The sequence below is a fragment of the Coturnix japonica genome, chromosome 3 (genome assembly GCF_001577835.2).
Source record: "Coturnix japonica isolate 7356 chromosome 3, Coturnix japonica 2.1, whole genome shotgun sequence".
Classification (NCBI taxonomy): Eukaryota; Metazoa; Chordata; class Aves; order Galliformes; family Phasianidae; genus Coturnix; species Coturnix japonica.
This window is the reverse complement of record NC_029518.1, coordinates 21,006,151-21,033,608: the sequence shown is the minus strand read 5'-3', so window position 1 is coordinate 21,033,608 and position 27,458 is coordinate 21,006,151. Positions and strand designations below refer to the sequence as shown.

The 27,458-nt window shown below is 37.5% G+C and overlaps 1 protein-coding gene and 1 long non-coding RNA gene across 8 annotated transcripts in view; one reads left to right on the top strand and one right to left on the bottom strand.

Annotated features, from left to right (window-relative positions):
* Positions 1 to 27,458, bottom strand: part of EML4 (EMAP like 4) — a 147,394-nt gene that overhangs the window by 33,337 nt on the left and 86,599 nt on the right. For 3 of the 7 annotated variants that reach the window (XM_015857492.2, XM_015857493.1, XM_015857490.2), the window contains exons 3-8: positions 24,877 to 25,006; positions 20,039 to 20,212; positions 17,809 to 17,937; positions 14,592 to 14,617; positions 14,113 to 14,145; positions 4,024 to 4,147 (exon numbers count right to left, since the gene is read on the bottom strand). In XM_015857492.2, the coding sequence (XP_015712978.1) occupies positions 4,024 to 4,147; positions 14,113 to 14,145; positions 14,592 to 14,617; positions 17,809 to 17,937; positions 20,039 to 20,212; positions 24,877 to 25,006 (616 nt within the window). Of the gene's footprint in view, positions 1 to 4,023; positions 4,148 to 14,112; positions 14,146 to 14,591; positions 14,618 to 17,808; positions 17,938 to 20,038; positions 20,213 to 22,313; positions 22,552 to 24,876; positions 25,007 to 27,458 lie in introns of those variants that run through there. The other 4 variants (XM_015857496.2, XM_015857491.2, XM_015857494.2 and 1 more) reach the window with 4 other exon arrangements.
* LOC107311168 lies at positions 10,024 to 18,100 on the top strand. Its single transcript, XR_001553904.2, has 3 exons — positions 10,024 to 11,225; positions 16,616 to 16,800; positions 18,026 to 18,100. It is a non-coding gene; the product is annotated as an uncharacterized LOC107311168 (long non-coding RNA).

Here is a 27,458-nt window from a genome sequence, read left to right as displayed (position 1 = left end):
TGAAGGATTCCAAGCTCTTGGATAATCAGAAAGACAGGACAAAGCCAAAGACCAGCATGAAGAAAGCGGAATGGGTCAAGCTAACCCTCTCTTAATAAAAGCAGGCACAGCAGGTCTAATCTTGGAGCATCTAGACTAATATCTCCTCACTTGACAGCCTGGCCTCTGTTCTTCTTGGACAAGGGCTACCTTTCTATCAAAAATACCCAATACTCTCCTCATTGCCACCCTCCGTTCCACCCCCCCAAGAAACCAACACTACATGCTAGCAGCAAATAAAGTTATTTCCTCTTTTGTAGTATCATTAAACTACATTAATATTATGCCACCAGAACACTTGCAAAATTAAACAAAATCATTAATTACTGTAACTAACATATGGTTTGAAGAGGGATAATGCATTCAGCCTTCAATTAAGTGCCTTAAGATCAAGGAAAAGGAAGCAGATTCTTATATTGTTGAATAACACAGTGACTCTGCAGATGAAATTATTCACTGTTTTCTTTAACAAAGGGTATCAAGAGAAATACTGATGGAACACAATGCTGAGACAAGGAAAAAAGATGCTTCTGATTCTTCCTTATCACCATGTAAGTTCCCATCAAATTTTCCACTTTGAAACATCAGTGGAACAAAAAGAAACTCTAGAATGGCCCTTTACAAAAGTAAAACAAAACAAAGTGAACTTTTAGAAATGATGGGCTATAAGCCAATGAAAATATTATTTCTATACAGAAATACAGAGAACACTAGTCTAAACGCCATCTCAAAGGAGAAAGGCAGATCCTGTTCATCTCCTGAATACAGTAGGGACTGTAAGACTTATTGAGACTGACATCTTTGAACATTCATCCTTTTGTAGTAGTTCACCATGCAAAGATATGGCTAAATATTTTGGCAGCCACCACTGAGCTTTAGCATTCACCAAACTGCAAAAATAAAGAGGTTGTTTTCTCAGCCCATTCCTTTCCTTCACTCCTTGTACATATTATAGTACCAAACAATGGCAGCATTTTCAAGGGCATGCAAATCCATAACCTGCTTTGTAAGAGAAATTTTTACTTTATTCAAAACAAGAGGGGTTGCTGCTCCGTAGAACATCTTCCCATCACCAAACTCTCAGAACAAAGTAGTAGAGATGCATTAATATAATAACTGCTCATTCTCTACAGAAACAAATAAACAAACAAAAAACAAAATAAAAAACAAAAACAAACTAACAGAAATTTGATGCTTAATTTACACTAAAATTCAATGTTCATCTTTCAGTGAGGCTGATGAACCAGGGAAATTCAGAGGTAACTATCTTCATATTGTGAAGGCTTCTCATCAATCACAAGGACTGTTTACTGTTTTGCCATAAAAATGAAATACTTCACAGCTTTTACGTTCTTTTGTTTGTTTGTTTTGAAGTGGATAAAAATAGCTATGGCCCCATGAAGTGATCTCAGTGAACAACATAATAGCATTGTTACGACTGACTTGAATTATTCTTAGAAAGAAGAACACCAGTGCTAAAAATAAGCTTATAAAAAGGAGTCAGAAATTCCCTCCAGGAGCTGAGTAACTTTACAGTGAGTGAAGGAAGCTGAAAAGTCACTGCCACTCAATAGCAACACTGATGGTGATCTCAGCATCTAACATAGCAACCCATTTTCCTATTATTAGCAACGCCATATATTCTGTAACCAGTTCTGAACTGAAACAAGCAAGTCTGCATCATTAAGCAGGGATGTCCAAACTAAATTTAAATGAAATCACTCAGGAATCAGACAGAGTCAAGAGCTCAGATTTCCCCATGAGTTACTTCATCCTGCCTCATCACTTAGGTTTTTTCCAACTGACAGGGCAGGGAAGGTAACAGCAGAGTGTGTTCTGTTGAACCTATAGTTCTGGGTATCAGTTGTTGAAGATGTTCCTACTCCCCAAAACAACAACAAGCAAACACCCAGAGCCCTAGCCTACCTCAAAGCTTTATCACTCTCTTCTTGACTGGAAGATGTTTATTCTTGTAGTTCATCAGTTAGCCTGTAAATAGCAAGCTGCAGCAAGGTAATATCAAAGGAAAGCCTGATTATAAACAACCATCCAGAAGGTTGGATGAAATAAAAGGTGTTCAAAACAAGGCATACAGATTGAACTATTGAACATCTGATTGCAAATCAAATGTTTCAGTTGCAAAAAACTGACATTACTAAAATACCCTGTGAATCACTGTCCCATGTCTTGTTCATAAAGTACACAGGCTTCAGTCTACAATTATATTTGGAATCTATGGCTGGCTTGCAGATTTCTCAGCCCCTGCATGACTACAAGACCTGCTGCTATAACTTTGTTTTTCAAGAACCGAATGCCAATTTTGTTCAACATCATACAAATCAATATTATTGCCTCAAAAACTTTACCGCTTTCTCCTCACTGTTTTCTTCAGCATTATATCTAAAAGATATCCTACAAACAGAAACATACCAGTCACATTTAGAACTGTATTCCCTTAAGCAGATTCCAAAACCATGTGGGCAGTTTGTTTACACAAGATTTATTTCACTTTAATTAGCCCTCTGCAGGAAACTGGTTCAACCTGAACTCGAGGTCCTTGGACATTGAATAAGCGTTTCCACACTGGGATTTGCACCTACTTAGCTGATGGTATGATTTCACGATCAGTTTTCATCAGTCCAAACTTCTTGCCGCTGCTGAAAAAGTATGTCAGACCTTCCTCTAGTGCACTGGTTGTGGACCATGGGTGTTTATGGGACAAATCTAATAATGAGTTGACCCTGCTGAAAGTTAACTCCACAAAAAAGATTGCACTTCAGCCAGATCAGCAACTGACTCAATTAATTCCATGGCCATATAAGCGCCAGCATCAGCACCAAGGAGCAGTGACACTAGGAAAGGCCGGGCACCACAACTTCACGAAGACTGACTAAGAGCTCAGTTTTCTTCCCAATCAGACTAGTAAACCAAAATTCCTCCTTAATGTCCCAAGCTTTTACAATATTTCTGTAAAGTTGAATGGACACTAGCTCCACAATTGCTCCTCATAATTGAGTATCCAATATCATTAGCTTCTGCAAATAAAAGCAGGAAAATAATAGGGAGATCATCTTTCCTAAAATGACTAAGAAAGGATAGCTTAAAATACATGTATGTCTTAGTTGCTATGGAATATCCTCTCTGTACATACCTCCTGACATATGACAGTGCATCATCAATATTTCTAAAAATGTTATTGCTTTCAGCAAGATCAGAAGTAATAAGTTTTGGTTTATTACATTAACTCAAGTTCTGTCTAGACATGTTCTTTTACAGAAGGACTAAAAAGCTTAATTATACAATCAGAGCTTACTAGAAGAATCTGTAGAAATGAGAGGACACGAAAGATGGTCCAAATGTGTGCAGAAGCATCTGTTCTGAGCTCCTGATTTACTAAGCCCGAAGAATAGTTGTCAGTCAAATAGCTACTCACCTCTTCAGAAAAAAAATATATATTTACATAAAGTATACTAGTCTACAAGAAACAAATTCCTTCATTTCAAAGTTGAAACAAAATTAGTGCAAAAATTTTGGGCAGATGGCTATTGCAATCCTTACCCCATAGATGGGAGCTATGAGAAATCATGGATCTTATTCAAGAGTTTCTGTCACTCTAAAATCTCCAGTTATGAACACAGAATAATTACATTCCTGAATACACATTCTATCTTCTAGAGAACATAGAGGAGGAATTTTAAAACTCAGTAGTTCTCCAAAGACAATATTCTTCCTAAAAATAAACTGCATTTGGTTTCAAAAGTAAAAGAAGTACGTTTTCTGTTTTTGTTGCTTAAAACCATACCATAAAGTACAGACAAACTGCTTTAATTGTTTTCTTTTTTTGTTGTTGTTGTTACTGTTGCTGTTGTTGTTGTTTTTAAATATCTCCCTCCCCTTGAAGACAAGGCTAGATTAAGAAGAAGAAAGACAAGGCAAGACAAGTAAAACAAACCACCAGGAAGTAGCTACTGATATCAAGGATACACCCACTCCAGTTTTAACTTTTCAGGAGGCAGCTCAGTCCTAATATCATCATAGTTTTCTACATCAGAAGGAATGAACATTGTGATTGGTCGACCCCGCATGAACATCTTGATATATTCTCCCTCTGTTGAAACAAAAAAAATTCCCAAACATATTAATCACATGGCAAGTTTACATAAGAAAGCACAAATGAAGGGATGCAAAAACAATTGTGGTACAACTATTTTTGAGAAGTGAGCTTGGTAAAGGCCTGGAACAACACACACACACAACACAGGTACTGTTAAGTGCTAGCTGAATTTACAATAACTTTCATAATATTGTAAATAACTTTACAATATTCAAGACAGCATATAACATTTTAGACATAAAATTTTTAGACATTAATTTTTTTGAAATTAAGGAGCTAAGAAATTTTAAATCTAAATTAAAATATCAAATTTAATAAATAAATAGTCATGGAATCATAGGATATGATCCGTCAGGCTGAAGCAGCCCTGAGGAGGTCTTTAAGTCCCTTTTCTGGCTCAAAGCTGGATCTCCCAGAACACAGAAAGCACAGCCCTGTTGGGCACCTGGCTGCTTGCTCACACCCCCAGGGCCTTTTCTGCAGAGCTGCATCCCCAGCCTGCATCCCTACTGTGGTTCTTCCTTTCCATGAGCAGTACTTGGCGTTTGTCCTTGCTGTTCCACAAGCTGCTTGCAGGCCCACCACCCCTTTCGACTGCCTAGAAGTAAATAAGGTTAGGTCCTACGAGGGTTTTCCTTCTACATTAATAAATATTTTCTAACTTTTCATACAAATAAAACATCCAAAGATTTATTATGGTCTTTACACTCTACACATGCAGCAAAAACAGCACTGTAACACAGTTAAATCAGGCCTCAGAACCACAAGAGTAACTGCCAACACCTCCAACTCCACTGACATGGGAATTGCATCTCAAAATATACCCAAACTTGAAGATCTAAAAAGGCAAGAGAAAGCAAATGCAAAGACTGCCAAATAAGCAGTGGTGAGCTACATCAGAAACATAATCACCAGCCTCAAGCAAGTGCCCTTGACCTCCCTGAATCTGCAATATCCACACCATTTATATCAGAGACATGATCTAACTGATAAGAAATAACTTATGTCTGTCTTCCAGTCAGAAGAAAATGAGAGCGGAAAATTTATTACTTTTTTTAATCCACTAAATATGCAAAGCAGTTTTGCACAGAAAAAAATACAAGGAAATTACTATTACAATCCAAGTATTTCATTCTAACTGAAAACTTTTAACTAGGTCAGTGAATCTATGCATCTCAATACTTTCACATACAATATTCACTCTAAAGATTTCACAACACTGAAGGCTGTATTTGTCAGAAAGATTTTATTCTTTTTGCTCTTAACAGTCGATTGATCAAACAGCAGTTTGATTTCCTGATATTTTAACAGTTTTCTCTAAGTTTTTCTTGTCTTTTTCTAAGTCAACTGTCTGAGGAAGCAGATCCCAATTTATCAAATATACTGAGTTCTCAGACTTACAAGATACGATTAGTGTGACTCATTTTCTACTTCTAGTGTGTTGAAATCAACCTTCTGAGACCATAACTGCTTTTACTTGAGTTTTGAGTCTCTCTTAAGCCTCTTAGTATGTTTGCTTTACCCTGAAGGCACAATCACAGGCTCAGAAAATACTTCCTGAACAGAAACTGCTAATAATGGAGAAGTGAAAAACTAGCACATGGATGAAGGTTTTTCCTTACTTTGGACATTAATACAGTGAAAGTAGAGTCATTTAAGTATCAAAGGAATCAATATAAAGAAGATGAAAAACAGTTGCCCCTCTTCTTTCCAAGAACAAATACATGTTCTTTGAACAAGACCCCTGTGAATCCATCCATTGACAACAGTAGAAAAATTGCCTCAGATCAAATATCAAAGAATGAAGAACAAAGGAAATCACTTCCGAGTAGCTAAATTAAAAACAATAGATATTTTGAACGTACGCTGCTCAAGTACATTGCTGAGAACAGCAGAAGATTTGCGTTGTCACCGGTTTGACACCAATGTTTAGATAATTATTCTGAGTTAGAAGTTCATCTCCCTTTTCCAAGAAAATATTTTACAGTATATGTTTTGTAAAGAAAACAATAATGATCAAAACATATAATAATTTATCAATAATGGTCTTTCTACTGAAGGCTGGTGCTTCTGCAACACTGTGTTTTAAGAAAGACCATTCATTTCTGCAAGTCAAATCATCAGTTTAAATACTAGGCTTGGCGCTTCTGGTTCCATACAGTCAGTGCAAAATCATGCCATAGAATCGGCTTTCAGTTTCTCACTGCTGTTAGAATGGCAGAGACAAGCTGCAATGGAGATGCATATGGATGGAGGTGGCTGCACCTGCTGGACCCTACAGACAAGGAGTCCAAGTAGAATTTAGTTAGGAAAAGCCTGTCTGCAGGGCTGTCAAACACAAGCTAGCTCTCTGAACTGCCCTATTAAAGAAAGAACGTTTTGGCTCTTATTAGCTAGCTGTGTGTATTCAAGATTACTTTTGAACATACATATTTAACGCACTTGTTAGAGAGACACAAAATGGATATGACTTGATTAAGCCTCTTCCCACAGAAGAGAGAGGATAAGAAAAGCAGGCAGACAACCCATTGAAAGGTTTTTATCCGAGGCTGTAAATTCCCTTTCTTCAGAATAACCTGTAGGGCAGATACAATATTAATGTAAAAATCTTTTGAAATACTAGAGAGGATGGCAGCATATCAACAAAACCATTCTTCAAGAGAAACTTAATTGCCCACAGCCAAATTTTTGTAAATGCATGTTAAGAAAACCAGGAATTTAACTCTTTTTTATCACACTGGCTCAACTGCACATTCAAGAGCCTCAGACAATCTGCTTCTTTTCTGCTTTCTCCATTTCCAGATACAAAGCACTGCATCACCTTCTTATTTTTTTCCTTCACTCTTTGGAACTAAAGAGTCTTTCCTATCTATCTCATAATAGAAATATGGATAAGTGGCTATTAGGGGTATTAGGGGGAGAGAATGAAATTTTAAAGAACTTGGAGGTGAAAAAAACAACAAAAATCCTCATCAATTCTGCGTATAGTAGCATGCAAACAGCAGGTATCAAAGTAAAAAATTCTCTTTTCCTTATGAAGAGATGTTCAGACTCCAACATCCACTGCATAGAAGCATTTTGGGGGCCAGGGGAGCAGGAGGTGAGACCTGTAAAAACCTCTGCACTCAAAAAATGAATCTCCGGCTCCTGCTGTCCTACCAGTCCTTTCAAATATGGGTCAGATCCACCCAAGAGCACAGCTTCAGGCCTGCTGTCAGCATACCCAGGTGCTACGTAACTGAAGAGCTCAAGCTCGGAGCTGCTGCAAAAGGCAGTGTCATGCGCCCGCAGTGCTGCGACTCCAAGGGCCAGCTCTTCACTAGGAACAGCTGGAGCTGCTTTTGTGTGGATTTGAGCTCCAATACACAGCCCTTGCCAGACTCTGCTTGGCTCTGCAATAATTCACCTCTGGAGCCTCAGCAATGTCTTTGCACAACTGCCAGGGGACATAGGACCAGCACTCCCAGTTTTGTGCGCAGGATCAGCTCAGGCTTATGAGACTCACGTGGGAGCCATCCGGCTGTGCTGAACCAAGCAAACTCCATGCAGAGCTCTGCAGGATCCCTAGAGGTCTCTGGCTGAGTTAATCATTTCCCCAGAGATGCAAAAATACTTGATCCAACACACATCCTGCTATTTGACTGTCCTCTTGCATGATAAACTTTCAGTCTGGCTCCACATGGCCATAAAATTTGCCTTTTATGAACACTGGTGTCTATAACTGCCTGAAATACTGCAGAGGAGAGCTTACCAGGGTTTTGAGGCATTATTCTCCCCCCCCCCCCCCCCCCCAGTAAGACTGCATATGCCAGTTAGAGTTACTTCCAATAAACCACAGGATTACATGTATGTTTTCATAATAAGGTTCAACCTTTGTGTGATGAAGTAGCATGTTAGAGCCCTTTTATTTACCATCTCATTTTGGCAAACAACCATAAAGGCTTTTATAGCTAAAACATCACCAACAACTCCTATATGTGTGATCTTGCACTTCGAATAATTTAATTTTATCTCCTCCTGCTGCAGACTTCAGGAACATCTAGGTCTTCCTGTATTAAATCCCCAGCTTCCACTGTATTGGTTTGGTCACTCAGCTTCACGTCATCAGTGAAATTTCCTGTGCTAAGTTCATTAGTGTAAACACTAAGCCAAATAGGTCCCAGCAGACTGAAAGCAGACATTAGCAAGCACAGTATCTGCTCTACTGAGGGTTCTCTGGAAGTTTACAGCCTGTTAAAAAGAGAGGAACAGGTCTGTTGGTTAAACAAGGTGCTGCTAGAGAAAGGGAACCCAGGAAGCCTGCCTGATCTGCAAGCAAACAAGTGCATTTTGCTGCCTGCCAGGGAACTACTGGTTCATGCTGCTTCAAGAATCCAGGACTAAACTTAAGGTCAAGTAGAGAACTGTGGACAAACAGAATGCAGGGACCAAAAAAAAACTTGGCAGTCTCCTTATATAAAAACAAGATTCCCATTGATACAGACAAGCTTTTTATCAGGTCTGGTGGAAAATGAGAATGCAACACAAAGGAAACAGTAAAATTCTGCTTCATACAAAGCTGATTAATTCACTCTTGGTAGAAAGTTTTAAAACTGGAAATTCAGGGAAAAAGCTGGAAGGTAACAACTGAAAAATACTGCAGATGAAAACAGACATCAAGATATATGGCAATATAACCCTCTGAAGGGCTGAAATCAGTGCTCACATGAAACTAGCACAGGAAGCCTCATGCAGTGACACTTAAGCAATTCATTACTTTGTGAATCATATTCTCAGGGGAATATGGGTGGTTTCCAGGCAAAAATGAGGAAAACAAGTAGAAACTGAAAGCAGCAGAAACAATGATCAAAGAAATATCTACAGAGAAGTGCGGATTAGGAGACATAAAAGCTGCTGCTTACATCCTTCTGAAATTTGAAGGTAGGGATGTAGCTAAACCAAGATCCTGGCTTCCAAAAAAACATTGTCCAGGAGCAAACAGTGATATCCTAGAAGCACGTGAGAAGCCTTAATTGTCTCTTACTGATTTCTGCAATACCAGAAAAAATGTTAAAATGCATTTTATATCACTGTTCCCCATTCCTTAGGCAGACTCTGAGGCGGCTCCATGAGTCTGAGCTGTAATTAACTGCTTTTCAGCTAGAAAATGTATGCATAAAGGGAAGTCTAATGTGCATGCACAGTTGATGTGTTTTTACATATGTGTGTGTGGATATAGGTAAATAGTGAATAATTAACAATTGTTCATCTAAGTAATTCTTAAAAAACCATTAGCACAAATGGATCTTGCAAACTGTTAACAACTATCAGGGGTCTGGGAGAGCAAGGACTGGCACACCAAAATCCACACCTCAAAAACTGCAGTTCAGTTCTATTTGCATTTATCATCTGAATCTCAACCTTGGAGAAAATTACTAGCAACCAAAAAACTCCAACTGTCTCCAGCTAGCTTGGCCAAGCAGAACTCTAATAACATACAATAAACTACCACATCCAGAGTACATTTATTAATCTGTCTTCACGTTCTAGCTGCTTGACCAATGCAGTTATGCTTTTTAATACTACAAATAGCTCCTTTCCCACAGGCTTTCTGCCTTCAGGCCTGTGTCCAAGAACTCCACAGGACCACTAACCTGAGGGACAAAATCCTGTTTCTAATTTAAACCAATGCTAACTGCACAGAGAAAAAATAAAACTGCGTCCAGCCAGTATGCCCAGATCACCTCATTTCGCGTTACAGGGGTCCCAGACAAGGTGGCTAGTCTGCCTGCTCTGTCCCAATCCAAATATCAGAGGCTGATGAACCAGAGAAGCAGGCAGACACTGTTGCTGCTGAGTGCTTCTGCAAGGCAAACCAGTTTGAAAAAGCAGATGGAACGAAGACCTGACCGGGTTTAGAATCATTTGATGTCCTGCAAAACCATTCTAACTCAATAAGACTGCACCTAAGTCCTTCATGCATAAAGAATTAAGTGCTGACTTCTTCAGAAATCAATGATAAAAACTCACAAATACATCCATGCAAATTTATTTTTGTGACAGTGCTGATGGATTGTAATAACATGCACTGTACCTATATGAAAGCCAGAAGCCCAAAGAAACATGAGACAGACCAGGTCAATATTTGCCCTCAGATACACGAGCACCTTCAATAAGCATCTATCTGTATGATAACAAAACTGTTCTGAAATAGTTACTGGATTTTGTGCTCTCGATGGATAGGATATGCTGTCAGCAGGGTAAATATTTCCACTGTGAGCTTCATTGCCCCTTTCTGTGAAGCTAGAACTACAGCACAGTTAAAACTAACAGAAGAAAAAGTACTGGAAACTAATAAAGCACAATCTAAAAAGAAACAAACTTAGGAATGCAGTGAATGTTTTTCATTAATTCTTTCACATATGGTTTTTATTGCCATCCAAAAACATCTAAATGTCTCTTATTACATTATAATATGTGAACAAGGATTCGTGTACAGAGCTGCTATCACTGAAATTCAAACTCAAACTTGGAATCTCGGTAAAAAAATTACCTTGTATCTGAAAAAAACCCACACATTACTAACGAACCAAAAACCCCCAAACCAACAGGTTCTTTAGCTCCTGCAAATAAAATATGAATGCTTTATGACTGGTACTTTAAAAAACATCTCCTGAAGTAAAAATCAAGATAACTCAGGCAATTATAAGCACCTGCTGGTAAAGAATTTAGAAGAACAATTTCAGTGTCCTTTTAAGATTCTAGCAAGCATATGCTTGTTCCATCCATAACTTTATTGGATTTTCAGAGAATTTTAATACTTCTTAGTATTTGACTTTATTGGGGAAAAAAATTGTCATGGTTTGCAATGAGAAACAAAGAACCTAACCCCCAAACCTCTCCAGCATACATATGGTAGCGTGTCTAATACTTCCCTCATTGGATTGGCATCACAAAAGCATTCTTGCATCACATCTGCTTCAGCATGTGCCCCGATGCATGGAGCTCAGAACTAACCTTAATGTGCAGCAGGTGCAGCTCAACCCATGTGAGAGAGAGGAACCAGGGGAGCAGTATCGTGCTGGAAAAGAAGGTATGACCAACACTGCTCACATACATGGACTCAATTCAGTGCTATGAAGAGGAAACTCAAGAGATTGCCCAGGAGGCAAATACAGGCTGTGGCTGCTGGTAGGAGAGGGGTGCCCAGGTCTTGGCAATATTCACATGCAGCACCCACTGTGTGCTCTCTGGGGGCAATATGCCAAATCAGACAAAGCTAATGCCTTTCATCCACTGAAGCTTGTCTAAGATTAATTCTCAGGTGCTTCTCAAGCCTTATATTTTCATAGAGAATACTTCAACAGAAATCACAGGTGAACCTACACAGGTGGTCACAGCATAGATAATACTGCTGTGAGATAAATAAGATTCCAAGAACTAAGTGTGCAAAAACACATTTATCTACATTTTGTGGCATTCTGATGCAGTTACAATTTCAAAGCAGCTTCTTAAATAATCTGAATCAAGAAAAGAAAGCAAAACTGATTCCACAATGTTCACGGCTATGCAGGATGGTTATCTTCCATCCCATTACTCCATGCAATTATCTTCTATTACAATAATTTGTTATGTTACTGTTTCTAAGCATGTTTTGTGTGTGCATGAAGACACTGAAGGACTTCTTTGTAGATCTGCTTTGAAGCCAGATGGTTTGCACACCAGCACCCTCCTTTCCCCTGCACACCATAGCTAAGTGCAGTCATTAGCGTGGGAGGTGTGCGCTGGGGTATGCAGTGAGGCACATGCAGCCCAGCAAAAGGAGCAGCTCAAGTGAACTGCAGGAACCTAATTAACGGCACACTAGAGACTGCTTGTCTTTAGAGGTAAAAGCTGACAAGCCACAAAGAAGCATCTGAGCAGCTTGTCTTGCCTTTGGTTTGCAAAACAGGGAGGTCTTGCAGAAACAGCAGCAGCTGCAGCTACCCTCCATCTTATCCTGCTCAAGACAAATCTGTCCAATTGCAAGGATCTGCCTTCAGAAATCACGTTATCTACTGAATGCTGAACATTCTGACATTTGGGTCAAGACATCCATTGGTAACTGGATATTAAATTGCAACTATCTCATAGAGAACAGGCTTAAAGTCACTGGCCCCAAACAGGATGCTGCACTGCAGAGAACTGGCTGAGCATTTCTAAGCTGGTACTGGGAAGGTGTGGGGTGTGAAATCCCTCTGCAACTAATACAGCTTACAGGTGGTTATTTCTGTGATAGTAAACCCAAAACAAAATCTAACACACAATCTAACAAAGACACATACAGAAAGCTGTCATAAAATACACATACAACTGTCATAAAATACATCCATTGGTCCATATTCAAAAATAGAGTCTTTGTAGGTTGAACCTTTCTAATTGCAACTTTGATAGTGTTAAAGGTAGAGCGATGTTTTAACACTATATGTTTTAAAAACATTAGTAAATGCATTTTCTGCATTGAGACTTTCTAGCTTCGCACGGGGTCACTAATCCACATCATATTTCTCTTTCATTCAGCTAGGCTCAGAGCAAACTAAGGCATGACACACACAGAAAAGTATCCATTCATCATTCAGTGAAAGTTCACATCATTTGCAGTAACATAATAAATAGCAGAGAAACATCAAGGCCACATAAGTTATAGCCACCAAGATGAGAGAACTAAGAGAAAGCCCATCTTTGGCAAGACATGTAGAAGTGCAGATGCACGTTTTCAGGAAAGGATTAGCATTCAAGGTATTTTAGCAGTATGCAACTTGGTATTGCAAAGCAGCGTATTTTAACATGTATTTTTAGCATGACCGGTTATTTATTTATTTATTTATTTCATTTTTGCAAAGCTAAATTGCAACTGGTCTGGAGAGCAGTTTTCTTTTTATAGTAACCATTGCTACATGTGGTTCTATATCTGGTGTTAGAAGCTCTGGCATAAAGCAGCATTCCCACAGTTTATGCATCCCTTTTCATCCCTACTGTCTTCAGATAACACTTTTGATATAAATCAATTTAGAATATTTTATATCTGTAATTTCTCTGTAAATTAGAAAAAAAACAAAGTTACTGGATTCAAGTTAATTTACCTCTTGTTAAGGCAATTTATGCTAGCTTCCAAAAATCTTGACTATTTTGTTTGAAAGAAAATCCAAAGGGGATCAAAAGTAATCAAACTGTTTATAATGTAGTCTTGCTTTCAGCACACAATTTTCAGACTACAGGTTTGTTAATTAGCAGCAAAAAAAGCATGAGACAGACTTCTGTGCATAGATTGATGTTGTGTACAGCATGCACTTAGGTAACATGCTTTAGTTTTGAAACTGCATGCTTCAGTACAGTTTGCAGAATGTCAAAGCAGAGTAGTTTGGCGAAACAAGAAGTGGATTTCTTCTGTTGTCACATTCCATTGTGTTCAGAGGGATGGCTTCTTTTCCTGACTGAGCAAGCCAGCAGCAGCAGGTAGCCACAGAATGCAAGATTGATTCTGATTTTGATTGACAAAGACATACACTTTAAAAGAGACTCATTTCTCATGTTAGGAAGCTATATGAAAGCCTTCAGATTCTGTTTTTGTCTCATCAGCGCGTGTATGTTTTAATATTGGCAAGACAGAAAGCTGAGAAAACAAATCTTTTAGTTGGCAGTTCTTAATAATCTGATATCTCAGGCAACAATGCAAGACTTGAAGAGCCTTATTTAAACACATTCCTCTCTAAGGAAATTATGCATGTAGTAATTCACTTTAGTCTACTCCAGTAATCCACCTCATATATATAAATATACATACTCTAATTTATTTAAATAATCAGAAATTTGAAATATTTCATATAGCTGCTCAGAGCTTTTAAGAGATCATGCATTGATGCTCTTTGTGAAAAGCCAAGTAAAAGATTCATGGGAGAGCTAAATTAGAAAGAGATCAACGGGCATAGCTTAATTCTTACCTTGGCTGTTTTTTTCACGAGTTGACATTTTTGCTGGTTATGGGACAGAAACAAAATATCTTAAAACTATTTCTAAATTCTCACTCTCTCCTGCTTGGATGAAGACTGGCACCTAGTTCAAAAGTTTAATTTTTTTTTTTTTTTTTGCTTTCATAACCTCTCTCCATTTGCAAACATACATAGACAGAAAAATAGGGAGTAACCCCAGAGAAGTAAAATGAATCCTCCCACCACCCAGCAAAATTCTGTGTCCTTTCTGAAGATCCAATTTGATGAGGCATTATCCATAATTTCAAAGACATTTACAGAGGCCTTGAGTAAGGGTTAGCAAGATCAGTCTTTGAAGTAGGTAGTAACTCAATTTTAGCTCTGTATCCCCAATTCAAAACCACAATTTCTAATGTATTTATTTACAAGAAATACTATTCAGCTAAAAATATTTTTTTCATTTTTACTTGAAAATAAAGTTTTTTATTTACCTTGGTTGACGATGACATCTTTGTGCCTAGGGAAAAATTCAGAGTTACTGTTAGGATTTTACGAAACCCATGTCATCTAACTTTACATTTTATACCATTTGGCATTTATACTCTTGGAGTCTGTGTATAATGTAAGTGTACCACAGGATGCTGTATAATTAACTGTGGTCAACATAGCAAACTTTAATACACAATACTTCACTCAGGTCTCTATACAAGTGTTTGACAGCATGGCAAGGGTTCCTAAGAACTACTTTGACAGCAAGAGGTAAAATAATGTTTAAAATAAATCATCAAGGTTGTATTTTTTGTGCACTGAAAATTCCATTTTAAGAGAGCAAATGTGTAACAACAAAATGTTTTAAAGCTGCCAAACACCCTCAGGTCTCCATGTGAAGAATTTACCACCTGTCAAAACAAGTTGTCTGCACAGAACAACATGAAATTCTCTAGGAATTAACCCTGTTAGACATGTGGGTTAAAAGTAAGCAAGTCACAGATTCATTTAAAATGAATCCACACAGCACTACTGGATACATACACAAAGTCTTCTAAAGGAATGCTGTTCAGATGTCTTTCCTTACCAGAACAAAGGGTGAACTTCCACAAAAATTCTATCATTTTTTGGGGGGGAAGGGAAGAAATACTGATTTCTAGAATCAGAGCTACTTCTTATGAGAACAACACTTCTTGATGGGAGAGCATATTGCAAAAATATAAATAAATAAATCTATCCTTGAATACATTTGAAATTAAGCAGCAAGGTATGAGAGGCATCCAACGGATAGAGGTCGAGTTTTTGCAACAGTGACTAAGGGTCAAGCACATGCATGAGGAAAGTCTTTCCTGGCTATTGGTACAGTCACCCTTCTCCGTGCTACCAAAAGATAAATTAAAGGCAAATTCACAGATTTGCCTAAAAAACATTGAATGATTGGCTGCTGTGAGAACACTGCTACTTCTTATGACATTATCAGACTGATTTACTGCTCAGTGCTGGCTTAAAGATCAAGCTTACAAAGTCCATATTCCGGGCTAGCAGTGCAAAGCACATGTAAAAAAAACCTCTGTCCTGAGGCCTACAGTAGGGGCTGATTTCTATTCCCTTCCTCAAGACTGGCAATTCTAGGTAGATTAGGTAAATTTTTATAAAAAAATGAAACAAGGCACTCACTTGACCTTTCCTGAACCAATACACAAAATGACAATAAAATTAAAATACATTTTTCAATATGAAAAAAAGAAAACCTTAACATTTTTTAAAGATATTTTATTAGGATAATAGAATTCAGGAAACAAATTTGATAAATAAAATATTATCTACAAGTACTCTGCTACAACTGAAACTGCCAAAGGGCTTTTAAGTTCTGACAGTGAAAAACAATAAAAGGAAAAGAAGTACTTGCAAAATATGCAAGCCGTAATCGTTCTCACACAGCGGTTCACTGAGCCACAGCACTCTTCAGGCTAAACGTAAAGCTTTTAGTAAATGTGCCAATACCTTTACCCTGAAATTAATTTATGATGTTTTTCTTCTTCCTGTTCCTAGGAAAGACAGTATGCACTTACACCATTCTAATTAAATATGTGTTTGCAAGCTCAGGACACCATCATGGAAATTAAAGGCCTGAGGAGTTTTACCTGTCATAGCAGGAGTGGCTTTCAAGTAGTCCTGTCTTGGGTCAGTTAATGATTATTTGAATAAAGATTAGTAAGTAGATGTATGAGAACAGGAAGGACATCAAGGTAGAGAAGCTGGTAGCACTTTTGGGGTGAATTCAGAGGGATCTCTGAAAACGCAGAGAGTTCAACCCAAAAGCCACACAATTATTTCAACAAAACAAGCAGAATTCCAAAATATAAAAATTAAATCAAACATACAAATATGAAACTGGAAGCCCAAGTGGCAAAGAGGACAAAAAGTGGGTCACTGCAAGGGGACCAGCAACATGGAGTTAGAGCAAAACACAAACTAGTGTCTGTGCTAATAGAAGTGGTAACTTCTCTGTGCTATTGTTTTCTAGTGAGTCCCCTGTGGAGAGCAGTAACTGAGAAAAATAATATTGAAGAAAAGCACAAGGGGAACGATGGGTTAGAGCACACGACCCACACACAACGGCAGAGGAAACAGGGCTTCCACCATGCGGAAGGGAGAACATAACAGCTAAGAAGTGACAAACAGTTGCCACCCTTCACTATTGACAAAAAGGTGAGCTCAATTTAGAGATGTAGTGGTTTATCTTGGATATCCAGGAATGCTTTTTCTAAGCATGGCACTGCACTCTGGCAGCAGGATGTACACAGCAAAGCAGGGAAGGCTTCAGCCTGGCCTCAGCACCTCAGGGCTCGCTCTTCCAGAATTACACCCTTCTTGTTAAGATCGCAGAGAAGTGGTGTTCTATGCCTCATCAAGAGCTTAATGAAATAATCGCACACCATTCAGTTCTCCAACCCTTCTGTGATGTCTGGAGACACTTGGGTTCACTAGGGCAGTGCAGCAAAGCAAGCACATGCACAATTGCTACTTCAAAGTCAGCCGCCTTTCAGAAAGTATTAAGAAAAGCTGTAAGACGAGCCTAGAAAAACACTGCAGCACTTCACTATTCAAATAAAACTCTCTGAAGGACTGAAGTTACAGAAGATAAACCTTGGCATACTAAAGGTCAAACTGAAAAGAAAAACTCCGCCTATTATCTAGAGATGGTATGCAGAAATTTGTTAACCAGTGACCTACCTGAAACCATAAATGTTTATTTCTGTAACTACAATCTACTTTAGAAACACACACGTCAAATCCTGTGAATTAACTGCAAGGAAATATAATGGCATTTTCAAATAATTATTAATCATTAAAATGACTGGTTAGAAGCTTCACTACAGCAGTATTAAACTATAAATCGTAACTCATAACACATAATTCTGCTAACCCAAACAGACTATTAAAATATATTTATACTCACTCCACGCTTTCACATTTTATAATGATTTTCAGATTCCACAGACATCTGAAGTGTCATATTTACAAATTGTGCAAGTAATTATTTGCAGTGAAAGCAAAAATGCAAATGTTTCGGGTTTTTTTTTTTGTTTTGTTTTGGTTTTTTTTTGCATGTATTTCACTTCACTAAATTATGCGGATTTCACTTCACTAAATTATGCGGTTTCGTAATATTTTTATTCTAAAGTTCACTCACTTTTATGCACCAACTATACGTACTTGTCTGCATTCTTTGCCACTTTGGATATTAATTTAGATGTTGATGCTACTCTCAGTAGCTTGTTACGACTGTCATCCGAGCTCTCCCAAGCACTGTGAGGTTTTTCAGCAGTTAGCGATCTCTTTATGCTAGAAGAAAAGAAATATATATATATATATATTTTAGAATGACAAGTTAATAAGATAAGAGTAACTGGAACGGGTTTGCAACCGACAGATCAAGCAGCAGTAGACAAAAGCAGAGCAAGATCTTCCTTCAAGCTGAAGCGTGAAACAGGAGAAAAAAAAAAAAGATTAGTCAAAAAGTTCTAACTGGATGAACAAAAACAACTGAGCAAGACAGATGCCAAATGTGTTACCCATTCTTTTCCATTTTCACACGCTCTTACATGAAGACTTGAAGAAAAAAAGATCTCTATGCTTCATTAGTACTTTGCTAACAAATTAGAAAAAGGGGGTGAAAAAGAAGCTACAATATATTGGCTTTAAGGAATACATTTTTTAAAAATCACTCAGAAATGTTGATTTTTTTATTGACTGATAAACTACTCATCAGACTTAAACCAACAATCTGAGGTGTAACAACTCTTCCAGACTATGATTGAATATGGTTGCTTTGGAGATAGCTCATTCTAAACAATATTAATAGCTTTAATCGTTTTGAGAAATGCCTGCAAACTTCCTACATGAAGACAAGCTAGGTTTACTTCAGTGTTTTAGACAAACTGCTGAGTTCTGATGTACTTTCTCAGCAATCTTATTGTAGCCAATTTACAACAATAGTAACCTGAAAATTTTTGCAATCATTACTTCATTTGTTTCATACACAGATTAGGGAAAATATGTGCAAAAGTGATCTAGGCCATATTACTCTAATCCAACCGTCTTTAACTGCATCTGTTCAGCTAGCAGTGTTACATGTCATCCCATCAGAAACGCTTTTTGCAGGCATAGGTTCTGAACTGCAGCTTCAGAACAGGCAAGCTCACCTCCACAGCACCTCAGGAGGCTAGAAAAGGTCCTGAGACAAACACGTTAACCAGATCACGTTATACCAGCAAGAGACCACAAAAGGCATTAATTTTTTTCCCCACATTGCAAAAGATTAGTATGCAAGATTTCAGGCAAACACCTTTACAGTGAGATATCAAGGCAAAAGGACAACAGGTCGCAAGTTCAGTTTCAGATAATGTAGGGTTTGTACAAGACGTGAAGGCAGCCTTTATGCAGTGTTATGACATGCATCAGTCAAGTGGAAATCTAAATACTATTAGAATTCAAGCAATGCAAGACAACAATCTTGTGAACTTGTGAAATTTAAAGGCTTGTTTGTCTCTCAAACAAAAAATGTTAAAGAAAAATATGTCATGTGTTCCCAAACAATAAGATAATGAACCAAAAAAGAGGAAAAAAAAAAAAAACCAACAACCAAATAAGGGGAAAAAAAAACAACAAAAACTCAGCACACTAAGTGATCTGAATAGTCTTTGAATTCAGAATTAATGACATAAATCATAACATTTGCTTCCTTAAGTTTAAAGTCCATTAATCTTTTATTTTCAATGTTTTGTTCCTCCAAAAAGAGCAGGAACACAGAGGCAAACCTTGAACTCCTACCTCCAAGTCCAGTCAAGCAGTTCTGTGATTTGGGTGTCAAAATACAACTTCACTCGAGTAAAGAATCAGAATAAAAGTGAATGGTCCTGCAAACTAGCAGGAATTAAAAGAGGTAGAAGGCAAAAATAAAGAAAAAAATCTGAACTGCTGTCACATTATAGAATAATTGAAAAACATCCAATAAGATAGAATTGCAATAATGCTAGCCTTTATAAAATTTTATTGCATGTAGTAAATGCCTATGCATGAAATGCTCTCCACAATTTAGCTACTTTAGACAAAACATATATTGTGTATTTTGAGAAAGATTAAGTTAAAATCTTGCTATGTTAAAAATTGCTATGTACTTTAGGATAATGACTGATTAGAGGTAAATCTACTATGTTAGAATTGCAATCACTGAGAACAAAGTATTTTGCAATCTCAAATTTGCTCAAAACTTTTCAAGAGATTTACTCTGTTGCAAAGCATACTGAATGCGTATTCTTTCACTCAAAAAAAAAAAAAGTTAAACATTAACTTGATCAGGAAATTGGAGCTATTTCACATGACTTGTTGTCAGATATGAATTTGGTGTCATTACAATCATTTTCTAGCTCTGTACTGCGGAAACCTTTTAGCTGGAGCAGAACTCTTGCTTTCTGGAGTTTGCCTGTGTGTTTGGAGAGTCTGTGAGGGCGGCTGGGGAGAAGGTGATGCTTGAGTTTGTGGACTTTGATCATTAGAATGAGACTCCTCTTTTTTTTCTTTCTGTCCTGGAGGTTTTTCTTTCTTTTTCTCTGTACCGCTGTAAAATAAAGTATAATATAGGGGGAAAAAAAATAAAGAAAGAAAGAAAGAAAAAAGAGAATAAGCAAATAAATTAAAAAGGTGGAGAAAATACCCTCTATGAAACAATGGGCAAAACATATCACAGCATTATGCATATATCATCACTTAAAGAAACTTCTTATTATCTACTCGCTCAGATCAGGCTAAAATTTTGTTAAAACAAGACTTATTTACAAGATCCAAAAATAAAAAGGGTGATAGAATTGCAGATGTTTATTTACTTATTTATACTGGATAGTCATACTAAATTTACTCTGATTTAGATCCAAATTCAACTTTGATGTGAGTATGCTTGGGTGCTGCTACAGCATTTGAAGCTGACAGAACTGAATGCAGCAGAGTTCAAAGGAAATCATCCCTCAAAACACATTGCTGTTTTGAACTGCATCTGGGTAATGTCAGGCTACCTTGCCATTTCTTCAGTGTTGTTAGTACAAAAGAACCAAGAATTCATCTTTATTTTCACATTGCTCTATTTATCAGGTTAACATTTGAAACAGCTTTAAATATATGCCACTAACAACCTTAAACTCATTAACAATCTAACTTAAGGTCACTTGCATTGAACAGCACAATTTGCAGTATAGTGAATGACATAACGATTAACAGGACCTGAAATAGAAGAGTGTTCCATAGTATACAGCATATTTTTATAAGATTTAAAAAAAAACAAAACAAAACAAAACAAAAACTGCTCCCAAAATAAATGTATCAGTTGAACAAAGCAGCAGCTAAAATAGGGAAAAAAGGATTTCCCTCTTACATTTGAAAGCGAAACAGAAATTGCACCTTTCTGGAGAACAGTATTTATATTTCTATTCCTGCACATCACTTCTCAATTCTTGTGCAATCTTAACTGTTTTTCCATTTACTTTTTTTTCCACAGAACACTGTCTAAGAAAAGGAGTTAAGAAAATAGTGAAAATACAATAATAAATTTAATTAAAAATTTAATAAAAATGGAATCCTGATTTTAATTCAAGATTCCTAGTATACTCTTGGCTCAGTTGTTATCTCAAAGTCTATCATCTATCATTGAAACAAAACCTTCAAAACATTTGACCTCAATATTTTGTACATACTTCTGATGAAGCACGGAAGATTCATTTAAATAGCTGAGAATAACACAACCTGCCTTCCCCCCCCCCTTCAAAAAAATTATAAGGCTCAATTAGAATTTCTACTGTTAACCAAATCAAGTAGTCAAACACAACAATATAGCACCTCTAAGTTACATGTTCTTTTCATTAAGAAGAAAACAAAACAAAATGGACATTAGGAAAAATTTCTTTACCTTGAATGTGGTCAAACACAGAATTAGGCATCATAGAGAGGTGCCTCCTACCTGTCAGTGCTCAAGAGGCATTTGGACAACACCCTCTGGATTAACATCTGGTTAATCCTGATGCGATCAATTGGACTTGATCATTGAAGGTCCTTTCCCACTCAACTTTTCTACTTTATAATGATGTGCCACCAATCCTAAAATTCATCTCTTCATTCTTACAGCATGCTTGTGCAATTACCGCTTTCTGACAGCAGTGACCTGACTTAAGTATTCAGTCTCATATTTTCTGTGTTCTTACCTGAACTCATTCAGCTCATCTGATCCACCTCCTAGATGCCATACATTCAGTATAGGAATCCTTTAATTTACTTACTGAACTTATCAGCTGTGGACTGCCCATTTCCCACCTTTGACATGAATTTCACTACTTCGCTTCTGTGAGTCACTAGACCACTGATAGCAGTTGCAGCACAAGGTATATTTGGTGTTCCAATATCATGGTTTTTGTCTGGCAACAGCTTGCAAGTAAACTTTTTTTTTTTCTTTTTTTTTTTTTCCCTTTAGATGGCTATTTTAATTTGAAAGTTAACATATGTTCACTGTAAAATATATTCACTGTGAATCCTGAATTTATTTGGTTTACTCTCTCCTGCTAAAATCTTCAGCTTAATTGCATTATGACTGCTGTTGTAGAGTGGCTCTCCCACTCATATCTCTGGAACAACTAACGCCTCTTGTGCAACAACTGAAACCAAATCAAAGAGAGTACCTTTTTTCTTGTGGGTTTCTAAAGATTAGTTCTTCTGGGAAGCAGTCACTTAATGCATCCAAAAATTTGTTCCAAATCCCAACTTGATGAGGCATTTCTTCAGTTCACATTCAAGTATTTGAGATCTATCACTACCTGTGCTAATTTCCCAGATTCTCCATTTTCACTTAACCCAATGTTTCATCCCTTGGATCACAACATTCTGGCAGCTGCAGTGGAGGGTGGCCAGCCTGAAATTAAACAGCTCCTTACCAGAAGCTGTTTTCAGAAAAAATGTTTAGTCTTAAGGAAAATGATCACGGGTCTCTGTGAGCACAGTACAGGACAAAGTACAAATACATTTCTCTGGTGATACAGAAAGCATGCAGCATGTTTTTTGTTGAAAAGCATTTGAGGATTTCTGTCATACATCAGTTCCAGACAGCTAGGATGAATTTTTCCTCATACATATTACTTTGCCTCTGAGAATCAGACATCATCTATCTGTTTTTTCCACAATATGTTTCTGAGCTCTGTTTCTAGTGCTCCTGAAGTGACAGCTGAAACTGTAGCATATGTTTGTTGAAATGAGGCACAATGCTGTTGTACAGTCATACGGAGTTATCGGACCATTTCCATGATTTCATGATGTTTGTGGTTGGTAGAGCGAGGATTAAGGAGTCCAGGTATGAAACTTTGTTTGTAGTAGAGCTCAAAGATGGCATGTCTACAGAGGCCTGATTCCCAGAAACATGCAATATTAAGACTGTACAGCTCACAGAAACTAAACTTCAAGTAGATGACTAAATGCATGGCTACAAATATTCAGAACATGAGAAGCTATGACAGGCTTTGGGGCTGTTTGGTAGCTATATAAGCAGGTGACTATTTCCACCTGCTGCAACAGTTGAACCTTTAGCCTAAAAAAAAAAAAAAAAAAAGCCTGGAAAAGTCAAAGTGAAGTGTCCTACAATCTGCTGATAATATCCTTCAGCCTGCCTCTTATTCATCATAAGGAAAAAGATGTTGGAAATAGACATGTCTATCCTAACTTTGTTGAGAAGACAGGACTATTGAAATTCACTTATGATTCCCAGCAAGGACACTGGTACTGAGCAGTTTGCAAACCTATTGTCTTCCAAATACCAAACAAATTTTACAGGAGACTGTGAAAGGGCATTAGAACTGCTGAGCAGATAACTGAAAATTGGAAGTCTTAAACATTCTTGAAACAGGCCTCCCCACCTGGATACTTGGTTTCAGAGCCTGAGCAAAGATACTTTCCACACATTAGGTCTTTCCTCTTGTGACCCATCCAGGTATCCTTTTAAAGATGTTAACTCAGATGAAAGGGATGCCAGTCACACCATTCTCCTCCTCTTCTGTACTCAAGTGCCCAGCAGCCAGTGAATCAGGAAAGCAAATGCAAACTGAGCACTGCTGGAAACACACTGGATCTCATCCACGTGCTAAGAGCCACATGGGTAAGATTAATGGAAAAGTGCTAACTAACAAATACTTTCTTGCAGGAGTGTCTTTTGTCCCAGTGCCTGTTGTGCTAGCAGATCACATACCGTGATCAGTTTCTAATTTACTGCTGAAAAAATAAACAAGAAGATACACACTGCTCTAGGAAGGAGAGGAGTGAAGTTTAGGGTATTACCCTTCCTTTCCACATTCCAAATGGCACTAAAGGTGTTTGTTTTTGTATTTTTTAATTTGTTCTTATACGGTTTATATTTGCATGCAGCATTTTTATTCCCTGAAATCTATCATTTTCCTGTCTTCTTGTATAGCATAGTATTTACATCCACAGCAGAAGATAAAACAGCTACTGGAGTTACCAGAGAACTCTACAGAGACCAAGAATTTGTTCACATAATTTACCACAGTTATGCAATAGGAGTATTCTCTGTCCTGTGGCTATATCAGGCAGCTCATTCTTCCCAATGAATCACTGCAAACTATTAATTAAATAAGCCACGCAATCATTATTTAAAAGTCCCACAGAAGAAAGTAATTATAGAAACACTTTGCTTGTATTCCGCAGGAACCATTACACTGAGGGGGAAGAAAAAGCCATTTCTTTGTACATAGCTCATTTAAATTTCAAATACTTAAACTTAAGAGTGCTATTTTTAATACTTGAGATCTGATACATACTTTGCAAAGATGAAGACATTTTGATTTAAGATTTTATGTTTTAAAAAAAAGTAATTTTTTGTCTTAAAGTTCACTATTTCATCACTATTTTACTATTGCCTGCTATTTACACTCAAGACAATGAACTCATTTTTGACTTTAGTTTCCTTGGGGGAGGAAAGAAAAAACTTTGGATGAGTACAAGAAGAAAACTTTTCCATTCACATTTGAAATATATTTGCCCCTTCTGTCTGTTGGTGTGAATGCATTTTGGCCAGTATACACTACAGAGATACTCTCTATTTATGAATTCTTTTTAGAACACTGCTGTAAGCAGCCCAACAACATGGCACATTTCCGAAGCTTATTTTTGCCTTATTACACATTATTTTCCCATTTTACTTAATAAAATGTGATTTCAATATTAGTAACCAGTTGGTACCTTTTTGCAGCAGATGAAAAAGTTTCTTTTCTGGCAACAGATACAGAGGAACTGTGGCTTGTTTTCCTGCTTCCTGTACTCCCGTTGGTTATACAGGACATCGAGATAGCTTCTCGGAGGGTTGGCTGACCTAGGAAATGAAAATGAAGAGCAGAAGGCATTAGGTTTTACATCCCCATCTCAAAGATCTATCAGAGAAGCCATAAACTTTCAGAGATGAACCAGGTAATCCTACAGCAGCAGTCCCAGCACCTGGGACAGCCAACCAGCTGGTATCCAGTGAGACACATTCATGACAGCCTTAATCTAGATAGCTGGAGAAGGGAGACCTGCGACACTTAGAGAAAGGCAAGAATTCACTATGACAGGAGACACCCTCCACTACCACAATGACAGCAAATAGCTTGTCACATCTCTTTCTAGTTATGATCCACAGAGAGAATTATAGATTATGATTAGCCTTGGTAAACAAGTAGTAAGGAAAAAAAAAAAAAAAAAAAAAAGAAGAAAAAAAAAGAAAAAAGCACACCAAAATTAGTAGCCACTTTTGTCCACATCTCAGTGCCACATCCCCATTTGGGTCATGATGCCCAGTCACTCAGACTCCAGCAACAAGTATGAAGGATGTGACTGACAGGAGAATCACACATCTGTGTTCACGGCAGGCTTGGAATGGTGTGAAATAGATAAGGCATGAGGCCATGTTTCAAAGCAGTCAGGAAGAATCAACTATTCTGTGCACAGAAGGCAAACACATGCAGACGTATCATTAAAACAATACCAGTTTTGGTCAATTTATCCAATTGCAGTTATGTCTAGCAGGGTGAGGGACAAACCAATGCTTAAAAAAGTGCTTTACATATGAGGGAGATGTGCCAAGGGAATATTAGGTTTCAGAACTATTTGACTGGAAACAGAAATGGGCAGACAGGAGCTGACTGCATCCTGATTCAATTGAACCAAAGAACACAAAAGAGACCACATCTGAAATTCACATTGCATGAGGCCAATGGAGCACTCAGAAAATCCCAGAAACAAGACTGAAGGAAACCTGAAGACAAGTACAGAAACACTGCAAAGATCACCACTATTTTCCTAAATTCTTCAGAAATCAGCTCTGCTTGGTGTATTCCAACTCTGTACTTCTTAGAGACCATTTTATTCAACAGATTTAAAAGGTTAACGAACCATACAAAACTAACAAAAATCAACGGATTTTTACTCCCTTCTGAAACTTGAATTGCAAGAACAAAAGGATACAAGCTGAAAAAGCACTTCTAAAATTAGAAACCTATAAATTAAATCTTTTATTTTCACTGACAAAGTAAATCATCTTCTTTGTGGAGACGCATAATATCAATGCCTATTACTCACTTTTGAACTGCATATGACCTTAACATCTCTGCCTGCTCATCGTAATAGATCAGTGCCTTCCCAAACAGCACTAGTGCAGCCTTTCAGAAATGGGAATCTGGAGGCATAATAGTGGCAATTCTCAATACCACCAGAAATACTACCACTATTCTTTAGATGTGATTCTGAAAAACATTCACTGAAAAGCATAAAGAACAGCTGTCCTTCAGGCAAGGTACAGAATCTCACTAAGATGGGGAGGAAAAAAAAAAGCAAAAAAGCTCTCTTTTCTTAAGCAAAGAGCACATTGACTTTTTGTTCACAGACAGTATCTAGAATTCCTCTTACTAAGTAGGGAAAGTATTAGTTCTCACATCCAAGGACAAAACCGGTCACGAGTAAAACTGTACATCATCACATGCTCACAACAAGAATGAGCTCTGCTCCATGCAATAACTCAAACAATAATTAGGAAAAAAAAAGGCGGGAGGGGTTGTAAAGCAATTTTTGGGTTATATACTTTTCAAGAAGGAGATTTTGATGAGAGATCTGCAAAGTAGTTATTTCAACAAATGGCATGAAAAAATCAAGTTTGAAATGAAGATTCTTGAACCAAAAGAAAAGCATTTTTGTAGAATGACTAATGATTACCATAACACAGATTAATTTAACCATTAATTTCTTTAAAATATTTGCATTCAGACCAAAACAAGAATGACACTTCTCAATGAAGATAACTACATTGGTTGATTTTGATTTTTTTCATGTGTCAAAATACATCAGGCTCTTTTTTACGATCAAAAATAGAACTTTGGTCAGTGGCAGTTTGGTGCCATGCAACATGCAATAAAATGTAAAAATCAGCACGTAAATGCGAAGCATGAACACCCTCAAATACTCAGCGCGTTTAAGAAATAGTCCCCCTTCCAGACTCTACAAAATACATTATAATATAGCTAGGTATTCTAAAAATGACCATCAGAAAGCTTGTTTTTAAAGGAAAAAAAACAAAAACAAAAAAAACAAGTATATATCTAATTGAATGTAAACAAAACACACTTTGATTTTCAATTGTTACAGCAAAAGAAGGACCAGTTTAATCCCCGTACAAGCCCCAGGTAGCAGAGCATTAAAGTCTGGCTCCCCATTGGGACAGACAGCACAGGGCTCTTCTCAGCCAGGGTAAGAGCCCAAGCTCGACCAAGCCAAAAAGTCAACTCCATGATTTT